Genomic DNA, 25,082 nt, shown 5'->3' on the forward strand with positions numbered 1-25,082 from the left:
TCTCCCCTCCCACACTGTCTTGTCTTTGATGTTTTTTCCTCCCCATGCCTCCATTCAATCTACACACATTTAGACCACTGGGGATCAGGGAGCCTTCCGGGAGACAAAACCCTCATTTCAAAAGGGTATTGCCATCAAAATCTTATGAGGGCTGCATATACAAGTCAATTGGTTTGTTTGTTTTTTTTTTTTTTGCAAAGCACTGGTGTAGAATCTCCTTCGGAGGAATCTTTAAAAGAGAGCAAGGCAACCATCTGTAAAAGGAAGGTTTTGAAGCACAGCCCCACCAGGAGGAATAAAAATGGACTGACTCTTCGGGATCCTCCCTATTAAGGATTCATGTTCTCTGAAGATTATTCAAAAGTGTAATGTGTATTTAAAATCACCAAGCATACACTTGCTTTTCCTAATCTGTATGGGGCCTGTTAATCAAGTTTCTTTATATTCACTTAGCTGTTTCACCATATGTGTGGGTTTTACACAATTTTTTCAACTTAATGTGAATCCATGCATCAGTAAATGTCACATTTACAAGTTTTACCTTTAAAATTGTATGCATTCCAAAGGTAGTCCATTGGAAAAAAACACAGGTAAATTATAACTTCCAGAGTATAGAATTTAGAGAGTGTGCAGTACATCTCTGCTCTGCAAACAACTGAAATGAGCACAACTGCACAATTTTCTTACTGGAAATGATGTAACACACTAGGCAATTTGCTATTTCAACTGAAATATTGATATGAATGTGCATTAGGCCGTATCTGCAGAACAAGACATTAGGTCACTTCCTAAGAACTCCCTGCAATTTAAGCTTGGATATAAACTACTGTTCAAAAAAGTAGATACAACTGATAAATGAAATGTGCTTTAGACAAGAATTGCCTACTTGTAAGCAGCAATAATGGGCAAGGACCCTATTATTTTTGTCTCTTGTGACACATGCTTCCCCTAACCTATTGCCCCATCTCAGTAAAACATTAGCCAGAAAATGGCCCTTTTTTCAAAGACATTTTCTATTTTTATTAGCAATCTTATAGCGTACCCTCAAGGCTTTCTGTGGTAACAAAGCTTGGCAAGCTAACAACTCCAAATGCTTATTATCTGAGAAACACCCAACAAGCAAAATAAGACTCTTATTGAAACTTCGCTCTTATAAACTAAACAAAAACCCTTATGTTTCAATGATTTCTCTCCAAAATATTTAGAAAACATTTCTAGAAACTCTACGAAGTTGCAAAGAACAAAGTTTAGACAATGAATTTACTTCCCAAAGTTTTCCCACACCAAAACAGTGGCAATTTAAAAAAAAACAAACCTGATAGGTGGAAAATTGTATAAAGGATCTGTGGCAGATTTTTTTTTAAATGAACATTTATTTGGAAGAATGTTAAATGATATTTTGCTACTCTTTGCTGATATGTTGACTCTGAAAACAAACAGTACTCTAACACCAATGCTAAACCAAAGAAATACCTTTGCAGAAAAAGTAATCTACCCTTCAGGAAAAGGGATATGTTTAAGATTTACGGACAGACAAAATACCAAGTGCAACGTTCCCTGCAAACACCAAAGATGGGGGGGAAAATGGATGAGATGAGGTGCAGAAAATGCTTCAGTCTAAACTTAAAATTGGAATCGTTCTGAACTACAAAGTTTGGCACTTAAGAGTTTTGTGATTCATCCCTTGCACTGGCCTCGACTCTTAAACCATTTTCACTAAAGGGTTCTAACCACACAAACTGCAACCTAAAAATCAAGCCACAGCTTGTTTCAATGTTGAACCATCATGACTAAGAAATAAAGCCAATGTTGCTGAATGATCATGTTTGTAATAAGCATAAATGTAGGTTGATCCCTGCCAGATTTTAACTTTTTAAAAGTATTTAACTCTTTCTCTACTTGTGAACTCTTCTACATTTGTTCAGCTTGCTCTATTATATTACAGTGTTGAGCTTTTAAAACATGAGTGTCTCCAACAGATAAGAATCGAGACCGGAGATACTTTCAACCCATACAAAAATAATCACCTCCAAAAAATCAGATGGCTAGTTCAGCATAAGAATGCTTGCATACATCAGCAAATAGCTTTAGTAGCCAGAATTACAAGTACTGCTTTTATGGAAATAACCAGAGCAGAAGTTTTAAAAAAATACCCTCTATATTTTGATTTAGCTGAAGTTTCTGATACAAGAAAACAACTCAACACTGTAAATCCCACACTGCAACAGAATCTAAGAAATTACCTCTTAAAGATCACTTTATATTCAATCCATGGTGTTTACTGAACACTTACTAATTGGGAGAGGACAGTACAACAGAGTTGGTAGACATATTCCCTGTCCACAGTGAGTTTACAGCCTAGAGGGGGAGACAGACATTAATGTATTAATTTACATATATGCGCTGTAGGGCTGAGGGTGGGGTGAATACCAAGTGTCCAAAGGGTACAGATCCAAATGCATAGCTGATGCAAAGGGGAGAAAAATTTGGGGGAAAGAGTGCTTAATTGAGGAAGGCGCTTGGAGCTGACGGATCTTAATAAGGCTTTGGGGGTGAGGAGTGTGGTGGTCTGATGTAAAGAGATGGGGAGAGAGTTACTACATTTTAAATTCTTGCAACAGAAAGAACCATGGTGACATCCCTTCCTTGAATGAATTAACATTCATTCTTTCAAGCCAAATCAACATATTTTCTAAGTACCCTGCAAACGCTAGTGGGCAGTTAAATGCTAGGTTTTCAGTTCATCATCTCATAAGATCATCAGTTACATTTGAACACGGTGCACATACTTAAATGAATGGCTAACCACCTTTTACTAATTTCAGGACTGTTTCTTCTGCAGCAGCCTCCCACACAGAGTAGAGATTTGGTTACATGGGATTTCTAAAATGAAGTGCTCGCACAGCTTTGGGCAAATTTAAAGTCTAGCTCAGAAAACAAAAATATATATCAAAAGTGATTCAGTTGCCTGTGTGGAAACGAGCACATTAATGTCATACAAAAGGAATACAGGCGTGGATACCATGCCTCATTTGGGAGTCCAGCTGCCTACAAAGCGCAGAGCTAGGCGGGCTGTTGGACTTCCCGAGGACAATAAGCACAGCATAAAAAAGCAACTGATTGAGTGAGGGAGGAACAGCAAGCAGCAGAAATGATGCTCCACTTTTTTCCCTAAAGCTCCCCATCAACACTGGCTTGCAGCCACTGTTAGGCAAGTCATGTTCATTTATGTTCTGAGGCTTCAAGACAAACTGGACATCCCTCTGAAATGCATGCAAAAATCAGAAAGTGAAAATACAAATTAGGACCAAGGAAATCCAGGGGCAACTGGGAGCAGTTTCCAAAGCAAGCTCCCATATCTACCTTTGGAGAAAGAAATATATTTTTTTAAATGATATCCAGGAATTTTAAGAGTCAGGCCACTTTTCTGTGAGAAAGTTAAAAAAAAAATCCAGGCCTATGATTTTGCTATACATAAATTCATTTTGAGGCTTAATTCCATAGATTGCCAGTTTCTTGTTGACATACTCAACTCTGTTGTACTGTATCTTCCCAAGAGTTTAGGACAATGTTCTGCATACATTAAGAACTCAATAAATACCACTGATTGATTCACTCATTCCCCTAAAAGATACCTACAAAAATAGAGTATTTCCTTATTTATTACCTGAACTCCAATAGCCCACTTCTAAATGAAGTTGCCTCCTAGGATCAACAACTTCTTTGGTTATCTGCTCAGAGGTCCCTTCTGTGCTTTGAATACCTGTCACAAACTAGCAAACTTCCTCAATTCATTTATTGTTGATTGCTTAATCTCAGCCCAGGTAGGGAATAGGGCAGGGAGAGGATGGATTTACTTAGCTGAAGCTCTCGGACAAAATATCCGGATTATTATTGAGTAAGGTGTCCACAAATACCAGCTGCATCCCCAGGATACATGTATTGTGAGATGGTTGTGATCTGGAGTACAGCTTCAAACAATAACAGCTGTTATCCCCACTGTAGTGTACTGGGGGGATGCTATAACCTAGGGAATTTTGCCTGAAGTTGAAATAGTGGCTTTATATGGTAAACAAACCAAAACAGTCTCCAAACAAAACATCTAAACTCAGGTTTCTCAACACACTGGCAAAGGAAAGGGTGACGTTAGAAGGGAAAGGTAGTGAAGAAGACTTTGATTTAATTCACCATTTCTCCTCTTTAGCATACATTCTTTGGTGTTTTAAAGATAACAGGAAATACATACTTTGAAAATCACTAAACCAGCCCATTTGAGAATCATGGAAAGCCTGCAACAAAGTAGCAATCTTTACTGAAACTTTCTTCAGGAATCTAGCTGTCAAACGCATGGTGGAAGAAGATAGTTTAGAATTTCACTGCAAACTTTTCACAAAGATAGCCTTCAAAGGGATCCCCTCCCTGGCCCAGAAACCCAGCACGCTATCCACCTTGCTGAGATTTTCATGAATAGTCAACTTCAATGATGACAACAGAAGGCCGCTTGCTGCCTTTGGTAGAAATAGCTTTAATTTTTTTAAAACTAATTTTAATGGGAAAGTTTATGATTTGTACCAGGATAAAAAACAAGAACTTGTCTAAAAAACAAGAAGTCACTCACTGAAGAAAATTAAGTCAGGCATTTTTATATAAATTTTTTTTTGCTGGAAAGTCAAGTACTGAAGGCTATTAAATTCCAAAGACCCACAATTTACAACAGTTATCCATTTAAGCAGTTTCTTCCGTGCCTAAATGCACATGTGCGAGTGGATTTACATACATATGTGTGTTTTGAATATATGTATATATTCAAAACATATATACAGATATAAAATAAAACTACACTCAAGACAAGCTCAATTCAATTTATTGGAGGTTAGCTAAGTGGTTAGAAACACATGTTGCAGTTTCTCAAGTAGGCCTTTTAACTTTCCCCTGCAATATGGATGAAAAGCTTAAAGACATGATGGTCATGTTGTTTAAATAAACAGCATTTGTTTTATTCAGCCATCTGTTCTCTGCTGATTTGATTAAAAAGGAAAAGGATTCCCTCTTGTTTAACTCTGCATAAAATTCTGAACCAGCGGGAAAAGAACCCATTACATAGTCACTTCCAACTTGCATTTATTTTTTAGGGCAGAGCCCTGCAAATTATTCAGCTTGACATGAAGGCAAAGTCATTTTCTTTCACTGACACCCAATAAAACAGTGTTTCAGTCATCTCCTTATACCCCAACTGAGCGTAGTACTTTCCTAAAAATCAATCCGGTTAAGGTTTTGGGAATTTGGAAATCCAATCTTTTTAAAAAAAAAAATTGTAAAAAATTTGACAATTTCAAATTACAACTGGAAGTGGAGAATTCTCATCCCGCAGATTTAAGTAACACACTTATCTCCCTTCCCTCAGCCCCAACCCAACCTCTTCCTCTCATACCTATAGTTTCTGGGAGGTCCAGGAGCTCGTTGTGCTGCAAGTCAAGGTTGGTGATCTGTGTGCAGTTTCCAATCTCCTTTGGAAGGTGTTCAAGCTGATTGTGAGCTACATCCAGCGTTATGAGGTTACATAATTCACCTGTGAAGAGACCAAAATAAGCTTTTTCTAAGAATTACATGTAGTAACTTGTCACAGAAGGGTAGAGTTGGGCCAAAATGTTTTATACATTTTGTTCAAACTAAACTGAGTACAAAACAGTACAATCAAGATAGCATAAAGATAAAACCACACCACACATACTGCTGAAGAAAAAGCCATTTACAAAATTATACAAAGCTGCCATTTCAAAGTCACAGCTACTATAATTAAAATATGCACAACTGAAGAGATTTTTCCCAAGCTATGCTTCAGTTACAGAAATGCCTGAAATTAGATAAGTTTCTAATTATAATAAAACCAAAGCATAAGAGCAATTATGCTTCAGAGTACATAGCAAGGATTATTTTTCCTTTTATTGTTTGCAGAAATTTTAAGAACTTAAGTCTGTCCTGAAAACACCAACAAGGTGAATTTCCCAGATTCCTCTTGGAGCTGAACTTCGGTTTCTTAAAGGTCAATAAACTCTGCTTTGTGAAAGAGACCACAATTGGCAAGAACTCTCAACTTTCATAAACTCACAAAAAGAAAAAGAAAGGCTCTGAAAAGCAATGTATCTGTTTCAAAAAGGAACGTGTCGACCAACTCTATGACACTGTACTCTCCCAAGCACTTAGCTCAGTGTTCTGCACACAGTAAGTACTCAATAAATACCACTGATTGATATAAAAGAAGCAGGGCACACACCGCAACTGCAGTGATTTGAAAAGCTGCTTTTTAAAATTACCTAGGGTGGACTTGGACTGTGAGCTCATTATGACCAGGGAATGTGTCTGTTATATTGCTATGCTGTACTCTCCCAAGCACTTAATACAGTTGTTCTGTACACAGTAAACACTCGACTGACTGGACTTCTGTCTCTCAACAACCCTGCTTATGGGTCCTTTTTTCCACCTCCCTCCAGGATACAGTTAATATTGAAAAGGGTTAGAAAATTATCATTGATTGTCCAGACAGCAGAAGGGGTGGAGCGTGTAGAACAGTGCTTTGCACATAGTAAGCGTACAATAAATACCATTGATTGATTTCACTTGCTGGTGAATACTTAGTATTGTGAATACAGAGAAACCAAAAAGCACAGGAAGTAAACTGCACCGAGTAAAAGGGAAAATGCAGAAAAATATTACAGCCCAGTTTAGATTTCTAGAAGAGCTTTATGACAGAATTGCTTGACCCTTCACTTCATTTACTACTTTTTCTCCTCCAGACAGTTCTGAAATAAGTGTTGTTTCACTCACTACTGAAGAGCAACCAACAAACTAAATAAGGTGGTAAATTTACAATCCACTATAGCAAGCAATTAGTGGCATTAATTCAAGGCTACCTGTGTACAAAGCACAACCTCAGAGAGTTTAGGAGTTTACCATCTAGTACTGAAAGATACTTTAGAGCAGAAAGAAGAAATCAATATCCAGCCTTCAGTATACGTAAAAAGATTCGATGTAAATATCAAAGAGAAATTTAGTCAAGGCAATGGGCCTTTGAATATTCTCGGATTTCTAAAGCACCCACAGGAAGCAAAATCCTGATCATTATCCTAGCCAAAAGGTATATACTACATTCCTCCAGATTCTCCTATGACAATGCTGACATTAGGAAACCTATCCTCTGCTGAAGGCACCAATGCCTTACTCAGGCTGTTGTTCAAAAGATCTTGCCAGCTGTGAGGGGGAAGGAACTGGGTATTTAGTATGTCATGAAGAGTATTTAGCACAGAGGGAGCACCAGTGGTTTAAAAAAAAAAATCCAGTCAAGCCCACAATTTGTGACCAACTGTATTTCAGAGTAAGAGATCTGACAAGACTACCAATGGAAATAGTGAAATCTCAAGGTAACGTGGAAGAAATTTTTTCTAATTTTTCCCCATAAAGTTTAGAAAGCGCAGAGTCAAATACAACCAATACAATATCTGCAATGACATTTTGATTTTTTTAGTTTTCCAACAGAACTTGTAACCAATTCAAATGAGGCCAAAAAAAAACCAAACCCCAAACCATTAATTTAATTTACAAAGACATATCACCCAAAAATCTCCCAATCTCATTTGTTCAAGTAAAAATACATCAAGGATAAAAACACTTTTCAATACAACTTCCTCCATCAGATTAACTTTTAGCATCACCCAATCGATTTTTGCTTATGCTTTAAGCTGATTTAAATTTCTGAAATCCTGTACTATATAATGAATCCTGGGCCAGATAACAGAGTGGTAGTATTGAAGTGTGCATCTAAAACTGCACTAGTGAAACTATGCAAATAGTTAAATCGCAAATGCCAATTAATGCTTCCATAGTCACCCAAGTTGCACTACAGATCTTTACTTTAAATACCCACACTATCTCCCAATTGCCAACTATTCCTGTAATTCTCCAACTCACTATCTTAGCTTTTTCAGACTGAAAAAATAATTTATCTGTTGTTCATTACTTGAGATCTTTCTAAGGTCAGGGTTTTTTAATGTTACAAAGCAACCGGAATTTCTATGCAATGCTTATTTTTTCAAAGGAATCAAACATACTAGTACAGCAAATTAAACTGACCTTTCCCCAACTGCTGCTGGCCCTGAAGGAGCAGATTACTAGTTAGTGCTTTATCAGTAATTGACAACGCTTAAAAAGGAGGTTAAGTAAGACTTTTATGTCCATTACTATAGTTCTTTTATCAAGTAAGTGTACCATGCATATGAATTAGTAAAAAGTGTGCCTTTTCTATTCAACAGTTGAATTTTTTAGACAAAGGACACCAAATGTTCAGATTCACCTAACTTAATAGGTTGCATTTGTGTACTTTGGATACATGCCTAGAAACCCTGGGCAATTAATGGAAAAGTCTCACCTGAAGAAGCTACACTGTGAAGGAAAAAACAAAAATTTGGGTGGGAATAGAGACATCCTTAACTTGCATATTCAATAGTACAAAGTTTCCAATGGCTCCAAGATAAAATATTCCATACTGGTGTAAGCTAAAGAAAGACCCATCCAAAATCCAAGCCATACTGTGTTATCTGCACAATACTCAAGCCCTGTCAGAACAAAGCCAGGTGTGGGGTAAGGTTGAGAAGATGAGACATTCCCGCTCTGCCAGGTCCTTTCTGCATCCTGACCCCCTCCTCAGTCTGCTGGGGAAGTGCAAGAGACAGTGAGGGGGTGATTCTGAAGCCCACGATCTGCCCATGGTGGCCCGTGGTGAGCTGGTCTCCAGGTCAGCAGAGCTGGGGGAGTATGGTACTCAGCCCAAATACTGTGGTCACTTCAGAGCACCTCAACATTCAAGCATTCAATAGTATTTATTGAGCGCTTACTATGTGCAGAGCACCATACTACACACTTGGAATGTACACTATACTATGCACTTGGATCTGTATCCTTTAAGCACTTGTCACTCACTTCACCCTCAGCAGTTAGAAACCTATTCCTACAGCCTGGCGATTTGGGGTCTACTATGTTTCTTAATGGTACTACTTAAGCACTTGCCACGTGAAAGGCTCTGAACTAAACCTTTGGGCGAAAACTAGATTATCAGGTCGGACATAGTCCCTGTCCCACATGGGGCTCCCAGTCTAAGTTGGAGGGTGGAGATAGTCCAGTTACCCATTTTACAGATGAGGTAACTGAGGCCCAGAGAAATTAAATGACTTACCCAAGTTCACACAACCAGAAAACTGCAGAACTGGAATTGTGTTGTTCTCTCCCAAGTGCCCAGTAAACAGTAAGTGCTCAATAAAACCCACTGATTCACTGATTATGCTAGAAGCGATGCTTGGCATAGAGCATAGGCCTGCCTGAACCTTTGGGGCAAACTCATGAGCCCAGAGGCTGCTCTCTCCCATTTTCCCCATCCCCGTCACCTTCTGAGGAGATACTTGTTGGAGATATAGAACAGAATCAAAGGAGTGGGGATACTGAGTCACCTGGGCTCCAGCACCCTCTGCCAAATCCCTCTACCCACCTAGAGGCCAGGTGTACAGAAGGGATGTCGAAAAGGGACAAAATGAGGATCCCTGCTTCAGGCACTACGTGTGCCCATTCCCCCAACTGCACACGATACACCACATTCCTAAAGTCTTACCCCATCTTTGCTTTATACCAAAACAGGAAATACTGAGCAACATACGGTAAAACATTTCCATCAGGGAGAGGGCTTCAGATTCCAGTTCAAGCATCAGCAATCCGGCTGGCACGACAGCCTCTGGCCACGGCTGATCTATTAACAGAACGGCAGGGACGCGTCTGCGGTCACTTCCAAGCTATCGTCCCTGCCATCTTCAGAGGCCGTGCTGTGCTCCTGTGTTTTATTGCAATCCCTACTGCTCTCAGTTTTCCATACTTCCGCTAGGGTGGTAGAAGCACTAGAAAAAACAATGGGTCTTTGGGGCAGGGTCACAAACCTGCAAGCGGCAGCAGTGGTCACTTTACAGTGTTGAGGAGATGTGGCCTAATAATAATAATGACATTTTAAAGTACTAACAATAATAATAATAATGTATCAAGCCCTGTTCTAAGCAATGGGGCAGATACATGCTAATCAGGTTGGACACGGTTCCTGTCGCACATGAGGCTCACAGTCTTAATCCCCATTTTACAGATGAAGTAACTGAGGCCCAGATAAGTCACCCAGCAGACAAATGGCAGAGCCAGGATTTGAACCCAGGTCCTTCTGATTCCCAGGCCCGTACTTTATCCACTGGACCAGGAAGCTTGGTAGTCAGGAGACCCAGATTCAAGTTCCAGCTCTCTCACTGGCTTATGGTTTGCCGATGGGCAGGCTGCTTAACCTCTCGGAGCCCCAGTTTCCTCATCTGTAAAACAGGGATGGGAATGATCAGTCGTCAGCCCATGTGGGATGGGAACTGGGTCCAAAGCCACGACCTGGCTTCCACCCCAACCTTTACCTTATAGACAGTGCTTAATGCATTCACAATAATTACAGCTTCACACGAGAGTCAGCCACCCCCTTTCCCAAGTACAATCCCTTTATCGCCTTCTTGATCAACTCAGCGAGGCAACCAAAACAGGTTGCTTGTGCCTGATTTAATTCAGGTTGGTTATTTATGAACACTCTAGGTGGTTGGCAGTAAAAATCCAATGGGTTCATTTTAATAACACGTGGTGAAAAGAAAGACTCAGGCTGATTAAGAAACATGTTGGAAGGGCCAGGAGCAAGAGCGGAGGAAGCAGGGGGACAAGAGATTCTCCTAACCCTGGGAATCCCACTGTCAGGCTGGTCACGCGTTGGTCTAGAGGACTAATCCAACCAATTCCCTGGGGAATGAAAAGAATTTCTACATTGCCACGGCAGGCCTTATGTCAATACCCTGGCACAGTATCAGAGACAAACAGTAGGGTTAATTCAAGTGTTAGGAAGGCAAAATGCTGAATTGGCATTCATCAGGCTACTCTGCTGGACTAGGTTTTTGGCAGACCAACCACAAGGTGACCCGACTAACACTCCATAACCCAGAGCTCCCTGGGGATATCACGTGAGGTCCTCAGAGGCTCCAAGAGCTTTGGGAGGAACCAGGCTGAGCCATTCTGAGCCAGGATGGGCTCCTCAGGAAGCCCCTTGGAAGGATGAAGCAGTTCCAGAGCCCGATCCCCACACCCTGTTCTGACGACTTTGGCGGGGTCCAGATAAAAAAGGCTAAGATTCCCTCCCAGAGTCCTTTGCACCAAAACCACTTCAGTCCTGCAGAGCTTCCCGATAACCATCCTATCTTGGCCTGAGGTCTCGTGACACCTGTGGCTCAGAACAGCTCCCTCTTCATCGGTATTTACTGAATGTCTAATGTGTGCACAGTCTGTTCTCGTGATGATGATAAGAGTCTCCTGCTGAAATTGACAGATAAGCTTCAGGCCTGTCACAAAGGCACAAAGGAAGTGATTGGAGAGATAGTGGTTTGTACAGCATCGTTCACGCCAGCTGTACTACTGCCGGGGTAAAGAGTGCAACGAAAGAGTGGAAGGCAAGAGAGCAACAGAATGCAAAGCGCACATAAAAGGAATAATAATAATGATAATAATAACATCAACAATATCTGTTAAGCACTTACTACGTGCCAAGTACTATGCTAAGTGACAAAGCACATAAAATACAATCAAATCGAATACACCCTGTGCTCCACGGGGCACAGGATCTAAGAGGGAGGGAGAACTGGTGCTTAAATCCCCATTTTACAGAGGTAACTGAGGCAGAGAAGTGAAGTGACTTCCTCAAGGTCACACAGCAGGCAAGGAGCAGCGCTAGGTCTCCTGATTCACACTCCCAGGCTCTTTCCATTAGACCACGTTGCTTCTCAGCACCCATTTATGGCCAAAGGGACCAGAGCCCAGAGTCCACGATGGTCTTTGTGCCATGAACCAGCAGCCTTTGCAGCCTTCACCATCCCTGCCTGCCAGGGATTTTCAGGATTCCTGCTGAGCCTCACCTCCTCTTCAAAAACCTTCTTTGCTCAAAAACCTTCACTGCTGATGGAATAGTCCCAGCGTGAGCCTTTACTAGGTGCTTAGAAACTTACAGAGGTAACAGCTGTTCCACTTAGCTGGCCATTAACAACCACCGTCTCTATTACCCTGTCCCAGGAAAATCTGTCACATCAGTTGTAAATCCAGTCATACACTAAGATTCACCACCCAACAGTTGCCATAACGACGCCCAGTGGTCATAACTGCATCGGGACTGGACGGTAGCCCAGGACAGTAATTTGAAGTGGGAATGGCGCGTCTGACCATGTTCAACATGCAATTCAGACATGTACAGAATACGCAGTAAAAACCATTGAGACGCTCCGTTCTAACTACAAATTATATTCACAAGTGAGAGCATGGTAAGGGCTCTTTGGTTCCCCCCAGTTCACTCTCAGCTCCTGGAGGCTCAGATGAATTCCCAATGCACCTTGAAGTTCTGGAACTCCCTGGCTTCCGCAAACAGGATGCCTCCTTTAACAAGTTGTTGGGCTCCCGTTCTTGTCATTTGGAAGGGAATTCAACAACCCTGACTTATTTCAACCTATTTCTTGATATTTGAAATTTTTTTTGTTGTTCATAAATGCAACTGGGGAGGAGAAACACAAGAGGCATGGAGAATTATGAGAGCGAGAATACAGTCTTTGGAGATAAATTACTAACCTAATATAAACCTATAAATCCTCATTTGCAAAAGTACTATATTTGGAAACCAAACAGATGCTGAAATGGGAAAATTCCATGCCAGCCTACAAATATATTCAAGCTTGAAAAAAAGTGTTCCAAGCGATTGCTAATTATGTAGCTTTACAAGTGTAAGAGTGTGTGGGGATTTTTAGCTCTCTAAAAATCCCCACACACTCTTACACTTGTAAAGCTACATAAGTGTAAGCTTTAATTGAGCATCCATTGGGGGCAGAATCTCTGCTCAGCACCTGAAGGTGAGCAGCAAAGATAAGCTTCTGCCCATGAGGAGCTTACAGTCTCAAGGGAGGGGATGGGAAAATGGGGGACACTGGGTCAAGCGCAAATTAGCCTTCCTAATTAGGACTGTGACCAGCTCAAAAACGAAACCTCACGCCTTCAAGATAGGTCAGACATGTATAGTTTAGTAGTGATTGTGGGTTAGATAACAAATCCAAATGATCTTAAAGCACCATGAAAAAATGTAGACTTCGAATTAACCTCTAGACTATTGATCCTAAACCCGGCAAAATCCAGACGTTACAAATAAGAGACGTTACACATTCGTTCAACTCTGCTAGAGAACCAGCTGTCCAGATAACCTATCACATTTGGCACTGGAAGTCTAATGAGGACAACTGCCTGCCTTCATACGTCCATGACTCACAAGAAGATACCATGAGGGCCGAGTCCAACTTTAGGATACCTGGATCTCTACCCTAGGGAAAAAAAACCCACCCCCACACATTTTTCTCTTACCAAAGAGTAGGAGCACAGATCAGGTCAACTGGTTTTCCTGAGAAAACATACTTGGCTCACTGAAGCCACAAGCCCTGACTATCAGGGCGGTAAGAGCTGAAATTTAGTTTGAAGTCAAAAATGAAAGAAAAAGGTTTCACACACTAAAAAGCTGCTTAAACATCTTGATAACCTTTATGCTGGTACTTACTTTTAAGCAGTGTGCCGAAACTTGCCCTATCAGGAAGGCCTTATGTTCAAAAAGAAAAGGGGAATCTATAGGCTAGTCTGGGGCTGACACCTCTGCCAAGTCTAAAATGCAATGACCACCCACCATTCTGCCCAAACTCTACTTAGGGTTAGATTTCCAGATTCAAGTTTCTACCCTGCTTATTTGAAAGAGATGCAGTGAGAAATATTAGCCCTTATCCACACCACCTGCAAGTTGCTAAGAACAAGTTTCTCAATTTGGGGTTTACCCACAAACTGACAGTGCCACGTAGCTGTCCCTGACCGACCTGGGGAACATCAGAAGTTAAGGAGACATACATTTAAGGGATCGGTCAGAGACGGGATTGGGTTGTCATCATCATCCTAGCCAACGTGGGAAGGGCATAATTTAGAAAACTCAAGTTCCCAAAGAGTTGTGGGCTATACCCAGCAAAAACAACTTGAGGCACAGCACATCTCCCCTGCTCTAAAGGACCTCACGTCTTCAAGACGACCCTGGGAAGAAGAGCACTGTTCAGTTCCACATGGGAGCTGGAATCTTAGGGAACTAGAGAGCCAGATACAGGAGGGAGGAGCAGGGGGGACCAAGGTCACAAATCCCTCAACTGCCTCATAAAACTAGCTTCTCTTCTGACAGTGGGTTAATTGTTTGGTACCGATGAACTGACTGTCCCAAAGGAATGAAGGAAAAGGGGGATTATGCCCACTCACGCTACTGTGTTCTCCCAAGTGCTCAGTACAATGCTCCTGATCAGAATAAGCACTCAGTACTATTGACTGACTGGCATTCATTCATTCAATCGTATTGAGTGCTTACTATGTGCAGAGCACTGTACTAAGCACTTGGAATGTACAATTCAGCAACAGATAGAGATAATTCCTGCCCAACAACTGGCTCACAGTCCAAACGGGGGAGACAGACAACAAAAGAGAACAAAACAAAACAAGTAGTCTGGCGTGAATATCATCAAGATAAATAGAATCATAGATACATACACATCATTAACAAAATAGAGTAATAAATAATATATACAAATATGCAAAAGTGCTGTGGGGAACGGAAGGGGGAAGAGCAGAGGGCAGGAGAAGGGGGAATTCCCCATGAGCAAAATGCAAAAGGACAAATCACAAAACCCAGGGGGCAGGGAGTCATTTCTGCTGGCTCTCAGAAAAAAATTGACCTCTTGGAGCTCTCCTAAAGATCTCTTTCTTTCACAAGAGGGTTCACAGGACCCAAATTGGGCGTGGTGAAGGAATCCAGGCAAGGGAAACAATCGGGTAAGTTACATGCAAAAGAATATTCTTTTGCTTTCCCGTGTTAATAGCCTATCATGAACTTATAAGGAAAAGGTGATCAAAATGAGATTCCCAAATGAAGTGCTTTCTTGGCTCCTTTCCATTACAGTTTCTGGTTCTTCACAGTACCATGCTCATTATCTGACTTATAATCACCTTACCGTCAACTGCCCCAATCCTGATACTTTAGATTCTCTATCACTGGTCTCTAAATACAATAATTCACCACTACATACTGCATTAGCTCACAAGGGTATCACCAGGCCCTATATAAATATTATGGAAGTGTCATATATAAGTTCACAAATAACAAAATTGTTACATATATGTGTGTGTGTGTGTATTTATATACATAAAATAACCTGGTAAAACTCCCTGTGTACTCCCAGTAGCCTCTTGCCAAAACCAATATCTATGGCGCTGGTCCTGTATTCAAGTGGTTTATTCAAAAACCAAAAATGAGCAAATACCAAGAAGGTTTCACAAGTGGCATGTTTAGGTACATTATATCAATAGTATTCATTAAGTGCTTACTCTGTGAGAGCTTTGTATCGAGCACTTGAGACAGTACAACAGAATTAGAAGACATGAACCCTTCCCTCAAGGAGTTGACAATCTGGCAATATATCCACAGAGGCTCCTGTAGTCCAAAGAAACCCTCCCTAATTCTGTAACAACATTCTAGCCAAAACGCACAGTGAAAACATGCACCATGGTAGAAGTTAGAATAACCTGGTATTCAGCATGATAAAAGCAGCACTCAATACCAATTTTTATTTACCTAAAGTTTCAAGAATCCATGCATATATAGGGGGAAGAGAAAATGTTGGAAAGATTTGAAATGCATTCCCTATCTCCTATTCTTGCAACAAGCTCTCCTAAGAACACATCCTTCAGCATTAGAGAGACTTCTCTAAATGTCACCCAGGACCACCAACTTTCAAATTTTCAAATACCATCCCATGCACCAGAAGAATGAATCCGTATTGCCCCGTGAACTTCAGGACTAGCTGAAATTATATTTGATATTCTTCTCAAAACACTACAGATGACATTATATTCTCACAGTCTAAGTAAGAGGGAGAACAGGTCATAAAGAAACCTAAGGAGTTTCACAGACTAATAGTCCAACACCACCAGATACCACCAGATCTGTTCCTGTTACCTAGCCAACTGAGGAAAGTGGGAGCCACCACAGAAGCATTAACTTCCCCTCTTTGTGGCTCACCAAGAGCCACGCAGCAGGAGACGACACTGGGCAATAGGATCATTTTCCCTCGACAACCTCAACATCCTGGTTTCTTGTCACAAGCTCCAGACATCTAAACTACATGCTCTCAAATGAATAGAAGTGAGGAGCAATCAGAAAGTAACGTTTGGGAACACTAAATAAGTTATTAACATCCATTATGAATTTCTAAAGTGTTATCATCCATGTAGTCTAAACAACTTACCAAAATAACAAAGAGCTTTTAAAGCGGAATAAAGGTCCTTTTCTTCTTTGCCTCAACTAGACTAGGAAAGTCTAGAAATGACCTAGACTGCGAGCTCACTGTGGGCAGGGAACGTGCCTACCACGTCTGCCGTACTGTACTCTCCCAATCACTTAGTACAGTGCTCTGCACACAGTAGTGCTCTATAGATACCACTGATGATGATGCGGGATTTAAGAATTCCGATAATCCTCTTTCATGTCTGCAGGCTTAACTACAGATGATGGGTCACCAAACCTGCAACCAGTGATGTCTGGAGGCCAATGCATGGTTTTCTGTGTCTTTCACATTCTGCACATGTATGACAGTTGGGTCTGTTATTTGCAGTTCCTGGTGTAATTTTGGGGGCTATCACAATCTTGCCAAAGCTTCTATTCAAAAGCAGCCAGACCCTCTCCATTATCAGCCACCATGGTGGTCCTTTCTCCACTCTGGTCCCCTTCAGATCGCTGCTGCTTTACATCATTTGAGATTTTGTTCACTATTTTTTAAATGTTTTTCTGCCCTCTCTGCTTGCAGCCACACTGCTTCAGTCATATTTATTGAATGTTTATGGTGTGCAGAGCATTGTACTCTTGGGAGAGTACAGTTCAACAGTCACTCAGCATGATCCCTGCCCACACCAGCTTGCAGTCTAGAGGAAGAGATGGACATTAATATGAATTAATAAATTAGGGATATGGACATTAGTGTTGTGGGGCTGAGGGAGGGGTGAATAAAGGGTGTAAATCCAAGGGCAGAAAGGACTGGGAGAAGAAGAAATGAGGGCCTAGTTGGGGAACACTTCTTGGAGATGTGTCTTCAATAAGGCTTTGAAGGTGGGGAGCGTGACAGTCTGTCAGATATGAAGGGGAAATTTAATTCAATTCAACATAAAGCAGTTGCTTACCTCCTTCCATTTCAAATGCCACACCCACTGAGGTTGTATCATAATACTAATAATAATAATGATGGATTCTTTAAGCACTTACTATGTGCAAAGCACTGTTTTAAGGGCTGGGGTAGATACAAGGTAAATCAGGGTGTCCCAAGTAGGGCTCACAGACAGACTTTCATCCCCATTTTAGAGAAGAGGGAACTGAGACCCAGAGAAGGCCAAAGTCACACAGCTGACAAGTGGCAGAAGCGGGATTAGAACCCACAACCTCTGACTCCCAAGCCCAGGCTCTTTCCACTAAGCCACACTGCTTCTTCCAATAAGCACGGTGGAAAGAGCACAGGCTTCAGAGCCAGAGGTCCTGGATTCTAATATTGGCTCCGTCACTTGTCTGCTGTTTGATCTTGGGCAAGTCAGAACTTCTATGTACCTCAGTTTCCTCATCTGTAAAATGGGGATTCAATACCTGTTCTCCCTACTATTTATACTCGGAGCCCCAAATTGGACAGAAATTGTCTGACCTAATTGTCTTGTATCTAACTCAACACTTAGAAGAACACTTGGCATATATTAAGTGCTTTACAAATACCATCACTGTCGGGGAAGGGGCAGATATTCTTAGCCCATTTTACAGATGATGAATCTGAGGCCCAGGTGGGATTTAGGTGCCTTTACCCAAGGCACACAGCAAACCAGTGGCTGACTTGGGGTTATAACCCAGGTTTCCTCACTCTCGGGCTCATCGATGTTCTTTCAACTAGCCCCCGTATGACCCCCACACTTTTCACGTATCGGTCTTCCAAAGGGCCACTGCCCTCTTTACTGCATTCTTCACCTGCTTATCCACAGTAACTGTGCTGCCTAGGTACTGGAATTCTAAAGCCAACATCATCAGAGGTTTATTTCTTCAATCAAATTCTCAATCTGCACTCTAATTTGCAAGAATGGATAACTTCTATCCGATAACTTGGAAGGCAGTTGAACAAAGAGACGCACGTCCCACAACATGGATGTCGGAGAAAACTCCAGGCCATCCCACCTATCGATCCAACCCTGGCTGTCAACAGTTGGACTGCTGGTTTAAGCATCCCTGCCACTCTCCTCCATTTTCCCAGGTGCATCTTGGACTTCCCACCACTGGGCCTCATTCACCTCTCTCCGATACAGTGAAGAATATAATCAGACCTAACTCATTTGGAATCCCAAACAGAATGAGAAAAGTTCTCAACTGCTTTTGGATTAACACTAGTAAAAAGAATGGGGACTAAACATTTCAGGACATGATTTCAGTGGTCTGCTCGGTGTGCAGCCAAGCTGTGGGAGCAAACTTCAAAAAGCCTTTTGCAATAATCCCACATAAAATGAATCATCGTTGTAAATCTGAACACTGATGGGAAGCACAGTTTTTGGACTAGAGGTGAGTTAATATCTTTCTGGTAATGAAAGCTATAATCACCACAATGATACAATCAGGAGATCCTAGAAAGTTGTTCCTATCTTGAAATTACAACACTATACCTGTTCAATCCTCAGAACTGTCCTGATCTGCCTCTCCAGGTATTTTTAACCTGCTTCCCTCTTCCCTTATCAAGTCTATCTCTTCTGTCTGTGCCGAGTTGAAATCAGCTATATGTGTATGTTTGTGTGCTTATGTTATCCAAAGGCTATTTTCTAACATACCTGGGTATCTTAGGTTTTCAGATGATCCTCATAAAAATCTACACTGATGCGACTCTCGGAATGGAAAACTAAAGGAAGTTATTATTCATTCATTCAGTTGCATTTATTGAGCGCTTATTGTGTGCAGATCATTGTACCAAGCGCTTGGGAGAGTAGACCACAACAATAAGACACTTTCCCTGCCCGCAATGAGCTTACAGTCTAGAGGGCTATTACTGGTCTCCCAAGTGGTTTAGTACACGTAGGGCAGAACCTGATGGAACTAAAAGGTCTGAGGAAGCTAGTGAGAGAGGCAACATTACAAATCACTGGACTCTTAAAAAGGAAAACACAGTAGAATTGCATGTCACCACGACCCCTGACCACATTACTCACTGAGAGTTTTAATTCTCACCTTTCTAAATAATTTCAATTTTAAATTTAACAGAACATATATATGTGGGGAGGAGATGGTTCAGCTGAAGTCCTGGAGTTCTCAGAGTGGAGAGGGAATGGGAGAAGCACACAGCTAGCCCACCTAAGGCAGATGCCAGCTGTCTTTATCAGAACAGACCTTTTAAGTCCTCCAAAGGAATTCGGAGGGATATCAATTCTCTATGAGCTGACGTGTCCTAACTCAAATACAATCTTTATTAAAGCCAATGACTTAGGAATTAAGGCTAAAAAATACTACCAAGACCCAAGGTACCAGGAAAAGGAAATTGTTTTCAAATGGGCTATCCTATTAGAAGATAGTCAATCAATCCATATTTTTGATGACAAAGATAGGACCACAAAACTAAAAACCAATATATAGGGGTTTCCTTGGTTTTTTCAAAACAAGTAAATTCCTATTTAAATGCAGCTCCTTTGTTGGGCTCTATTCACCTAGACTTTGTCAACAAAGGAACTTTAAAAAAAAAATACATTTATCTTATCTGAAGTCAGGTTTTCAGACTTGAGAGAACCTCAGAAATAGCACTTTTCTGGCTAGAAAATGAGAGGAGATTCAATACTCAGGCTTCTACTCAATCTACAACATAGTTCCAAAGGGAGTTACATTATTCACTGTTAATTTTGATTAATTTTTACGTTTTCATAAAACACAAACCATAAAGTGACCAAAAATATTACATGTGCAGAAGGGATGAAGTCTCTTTGGGGAATTTTAAAACTTTATTAATGTTGTTTTGGGTTTTTCGTACTGCCAGAGAAACTTAATTAGTACATTTTCCAAGAAACTGGAAAAAAAAGAAAAAGAGAGAAATCCTAATAAAATTAAATTATTCATAAAACATTGAAGAGCAGTGATTAAACTAAGCACAAAGCAAATGGTGAGTTTTAAAGTACAGCGTTAGCTAAATATTAAAAAGCCTTAAGATTACCCATTACATATATGCATCGTGGCTCAGTGGAAAGAGCACTGGCTTTGGAGTCAGAGGTCATGGGTTCGAATCCTGGCTCTGCCACTTGTCAGCTGTGTGACTGTGGGCAAGTCACTTAACTTCTCTGTGCCTCAGTTACCTCATCTGTAAAATGGGGATTAAGACTGTAAGCCCCACGTGGGACAACCTGATTCCCTTGTGTCTACCCCAGCACTTAGAACAGTGCTCTGCACATAGTAAGCGCTTAACAAATACCAACATATTATTATCTGTCAATGGGATTTGTCAGCCGATCGATAAACTCAAGAAGATGACTAATTTTAAGACGCTGAAACATGTCGCTTCCCACCATCAACAACAGTATCAACAGCATGCAGCAGAACATCGGCTGGTGGGACATTGTTTACAAGTTAGAACAAAGCATGTCTTCAAAAAACAAATAGAAAAAAATTGATAGGCTATGTTGAAAAACTCATGTTTTATTGTGATGCTATGCAATCTTCACTCTTTGCTCCTCAAAGCATCACTTGAACAATATTTAGGTTGTCCAAAGTCAAGCATTTTACAATTAAGGCCTAAATCTCACTCATCGTAAAAAACCCAAGGAATGATTTATGACAAGAATAAAGCAAATCAAAATTTGCATGAACCTCAGTTCTGCAAGGAGAGAGAAGTGAAAAAGAACTAACCTCAATGTACTCTGAATATGCCCATTTAAAAAATCTCTGCCAAGGTCCACACACAAATTATTCTTTAATCAGTCAACACTTATTCCTGTGATAACAGCAGTAATAAAATTGTGGTACTTTTTAAATGCTTCCTCTGTGCCAGGTACTGTTCTGAGCACTGGGGTAGATATGAGCTAAACAGGTTGGACCCAGCTCCTGTCCAACATAAGGCTCACAGTCTTAATCCCCATTTTCCAGATGAAGTAACTGAGGCCCAGATAAATTAAGTGAGTTGCCCAAGGTCACACAACAAGCAAGCAGCAGAGCTGGGATTAGAACCCGGGTCCTTCTGACACCCAGGTGCACGCTCTATCCACTAGGCCATGCCATTTTTCAATCTGCATTCTCCATTCCTTACACTCCCCCCTCAAAATATGTTTACTTTGTTTCTCTACTACTCAGTCAGTGCTGACAGTCTACTCTAAAATAGATCTTTTCTCCCTGAACTAAAAAAAAATCAGAGATGATAACAGCAAGCAGTAACCACCACTATGCTTTCTTGAAATATATTTATCTCTTTTAAAAAGGTAACAAAAACAACAGAAAAACAAAAAAAACCCAATAACCCCAGCATACCCAGTTAAATTCATTTTGCACGATTTACTTCTGGGTGTGTCCTCTGGGTCATAAAGTGGCTTAGATTAATTAGCATGCTTTTTGAAGTTGTCTAAAATTCAAAGTATATCAAGCAGCATGGCCTAATGGAAAGAACCTGGGCTTAGGAGCCAGAAGAATTGGGTTCTAAGCCCAGCTCTTCTACTCACCTGCTGCAGGACCCTGGGACAAGTCACGTAATTTCTCATCTGTAAAATGGGGATTTCATAGATAGTCTACCTCCTACTTGCACTGTGAGCCCCATATGGGACAGGGACTGTGCCCGACCTGATTATCTAGTACCTACTTCAGCACTCTGTACAGTTCTTACTTCGCCCGTAGTACGTACTTAATAAATAGCACGGTTCGTACTGTTGTCTCATCAAAGTTTGTTGTGAGTCTTCTAGAGAGGTGGTATTAAGCGCCAAATAGTATTCACTGGCATGAAAAAAAAACTCTTCTCAAGAAAAGACTTAGCACAACAAAAACCTCAAATATCAATGACATGTGAAATCTCTTACCAATTTCAGCAGGTAGTTGTTTGATTTTGTTCTCCCTAATGCTAAGCATGATGAGTTTCGACAAGTTTTTGATATCCTTTTCCACAGTAGTCATGCGATTAAAGCGTAGATAAAGAGTGGTGAGAGAATCTAGTCTGTACACCACTGAAGGAATTTCTCTTAGTTTGTTATGCCGAAGATCAAGCATGCGCAGTTTCTTCAAGTTATCAAGAGAGTCAGGCAAACTGGTAAGTGAATTCTCACTCAGGGCCAGTGTCATCAGATTCACAAGGCAGCCCACCTCCGCAGGCAGGGACTGCAGTTTGTTACTGTATAAATAAAGTTCTGTTAACTGCGTCAACTCTTTGATTGATGATGGAAGCATGTGTATAGACCTCTTGGATAAGTCCAGGCGCATTGAGTTCTCTTCCCGACATTTATTTAGTTCTTTAATCACCTCTGCATTGCTGGACTTTTTGCGCGTCCCGGGGGCTGGATTTGGGCGTTTTATGGTGTTGTCCACAGAAAAAGCTACCCCTGGTGGCGCAGCACTGGAGTCTTTCTTTCCATCTTTGGCATCTTTCCCTTTGGTCTTAGGTTCCTTTTCTTTGCTTTCTTTCCCAAATCCTCCAGAGGCCTTCGCCTCTTTCTCCCTCTCCTTGGCGGATGGAACTTTTGGATCCTTCTCCTTACAGTCTTTTTCTTTTCCTAAATTACTACTCATGATGACTCAAGGTGGAGAAAGCACTTCATGAACTCCCTTTACTTCGTCGGTAACGGTAAATGAAGTTCAGAGCTGAAGGGACAAGGATCCTTCACAATCATAAATGGTGGCTTGAAGGAGTGACGTGCAGGGAGTGAAGCCCATCTTCTACATATTGGTTCTGAAGCCACCGAAACCAATCCTGCCAACTCAGGATCCGACCGGCATGCGGTACCTCATCCGAATTCCTGCAAAACAGTACAGAGAGTTATTGCTAGGCTGCTTTAGATAAGGGGTTGCCTTAATTCGGCTGCTGAAATGACCAGCCCGTACTGCATCGCACAGGGAAGGAACCCTCAATTCCAGCGGGAAGAGTCTCCCTTCTTCGGGAAGAGTCTCCCTTCTTCCTCTAGCTCTTCCATTGCAGGACTGCAGCTGCTGCTGAGAAATTTGCCTGAGAGAGGCAACTGGATTGGGAGCATTACGATGGCAAGGATCACGCCTACCAATTCTACTGTACTGTGCTCTCCCAGGCTCTTAGTTGAGAGCTCTGCACACAGTGAGCATTCAAAAAATGCCCGATTGTTTGGGCACATTTCAAGAATGCGCTATGGATGTGATTTTCTCATGGCTAACGATGGGTGGAGAGGGTTGGGGAAGTCAAAAATGTGTTTTCTAAGAATAAAAAAGGATGCAGCTATAAATGAATTCTGAAGCCAAGGCCTGGCACGATGGAAGTTAGTCTTTTCCCACAATATTATGAGAAATTAGGTCATTCCCAATCAGGGCCACCTGTTCCAAACACACTGAGGCTTAAAACTGCTGAGGGTGCAACCGATTTCTCATTTTTCCTACCACTCCCTGCTCTTGTGGCTTCTCATTTTAGGGTCCTTTTTCACTGTCCTGTGCCTAAAGTCCCACCTCCTCCAACAAGCCTTTCCTGATTAATTTCCAACACCCCAAGTCATAGCAACCCAACAACCATCCCTAGGTCCTGAGTTTTTACACCCGTCCTCAGCACTTATGTTTATGTACGAAACAGATACATTCAGCTGAAGATTATTTATTCTGATATGTCGTCCTGAAATGTTTGTATTTTTTCCACTATATACCAGATCCCTGTTCTTCCTATGCTTGTCCTATTTGTACCTGATTTTGAACATCTCCCCCATTAAACTGAATGCTCCTCGTGAGCAGGGAACGCTTGTGTGTTTGCCGAACTTTACTAAGCCCTCAGAACAGTGTGCTAGACTCAGAGGGTTCTCAATAAATACCATTTATAGCAATCAGTCAGTGGTATTTATTCATTCATTCACACATTTACTGAGTGCTTACCGTGAGCAGACCACTCTACTAAGCGCTTGGAAAGAAAAATTCAGCAATAGAGACAATCCCTGCCCACATTGAGCACTTACTGGGTGCAGACTACTGTATTAAATGCTTAGGGAAGTACAATACAACAGGGATGGTAGATCACAAGAAGCTTACAGGGGGAGACAAACAAAATAAAATTTGATTAGTACTACTGCCTGATGTATTTCCCCCTTCTCTCGCTGCCTGATTTCTCCCTTCTCACACTCTCTTAGCTCTCTTACTCCCTCTCCTGCGGAACATCACTGAGGCACACAGATGACAATTAGGCATTTACAAAGTTTGCTGTCCCATCCTACTTCATCTTAACTCCTTCTCTTTCGGGGTAGGAAAGATCAGGCCAGATAATACCATGACTTATGAACACTATGTGGGAAGCATCTTTGAAAAGTCCCTCTACTGTTGCCAAGAACAAAAGACATGTCAGGATGAAGGTAATGATGGAAGTCCACGGTAGAAATAATCTTAGGCAAAATCCCTGGGAAAGGGTCAAATGAAAACACCATCCCTGCCTGAAATTCTGAAAAAAATCAATCAGTGGTATTTACTGAGTGCTTACTGTGTGCAGAGCGCTGTACTGAGCGCTTGGGAGACGACAATACAATAGAGTTGGTAGGTACATTCTGTTTCCACACCACCACCCAGTAAGTGCTTAAAAACTATACACACATACACACACATGAAAAGAAAAGCAGTGTGGCTTAGTGGAGAGAACATGGGCCTGGGAATCAGAGGACCTGCATTCTAATCCCAACTCCACTGCAGGTCTGCTGTG

At 41.3% G+C, this 25,082-nt stretch overlaps 1 protein-coding gene across 3 annotated transcripts in view; it reads right to left on the reverse strand.

Moving 5' to 3' along the window:
- SHOC2 (SHOC2 leucine rich repeat scaffold protein) overlaps nucleotides 1-25,082 on the reverse strand; it is a 58,761-nt gene that overhangs the window by 28,261 nt on the left and 5,418 nt on the right. For all 3 annotated transcript variants that reach the window (XM_029080337.2, XM_029080336.1, XM_029080338.2), the window contains exons 2-3: nucleotides 22,255-23,184; nucleotides 5,432-5,569 (exon numbers count right to left, since the gene is read on the reverse strand). In XM_029080337.2, the coding sequence (XP_028936170.1) occupies nucleotides 5,432-5,569; nucleotides 22,255-22,957 (841 nt within the window). In that variant the 5' untranslated portion in view covers nucleotides 22,958-23,184. The remainder of the gene's footprint in view (nucleotides 1-5,431; nucleotides 5,570-22,254; nucleotides 23,185-25,082) is intronic.

The sequence above is a fragment of the Ornithorhynchus anatinus genome, chromosome 16 (genome assembly GCF_004115215.2).
Source record: "Ornithorhynchus anatinus isolate Pmale09 chromosome 16, mOrnAna1.pri.v4, whole genome shotgun sequence".
Taxonomy (NCBI): domain Eukaryota; kingdom Metazoa; phylum Chordata; class Mammalia; order Monotremata; family Ornithorhynchidae; genus Ornithorhynchus; species Ornithorhynchus anatinus.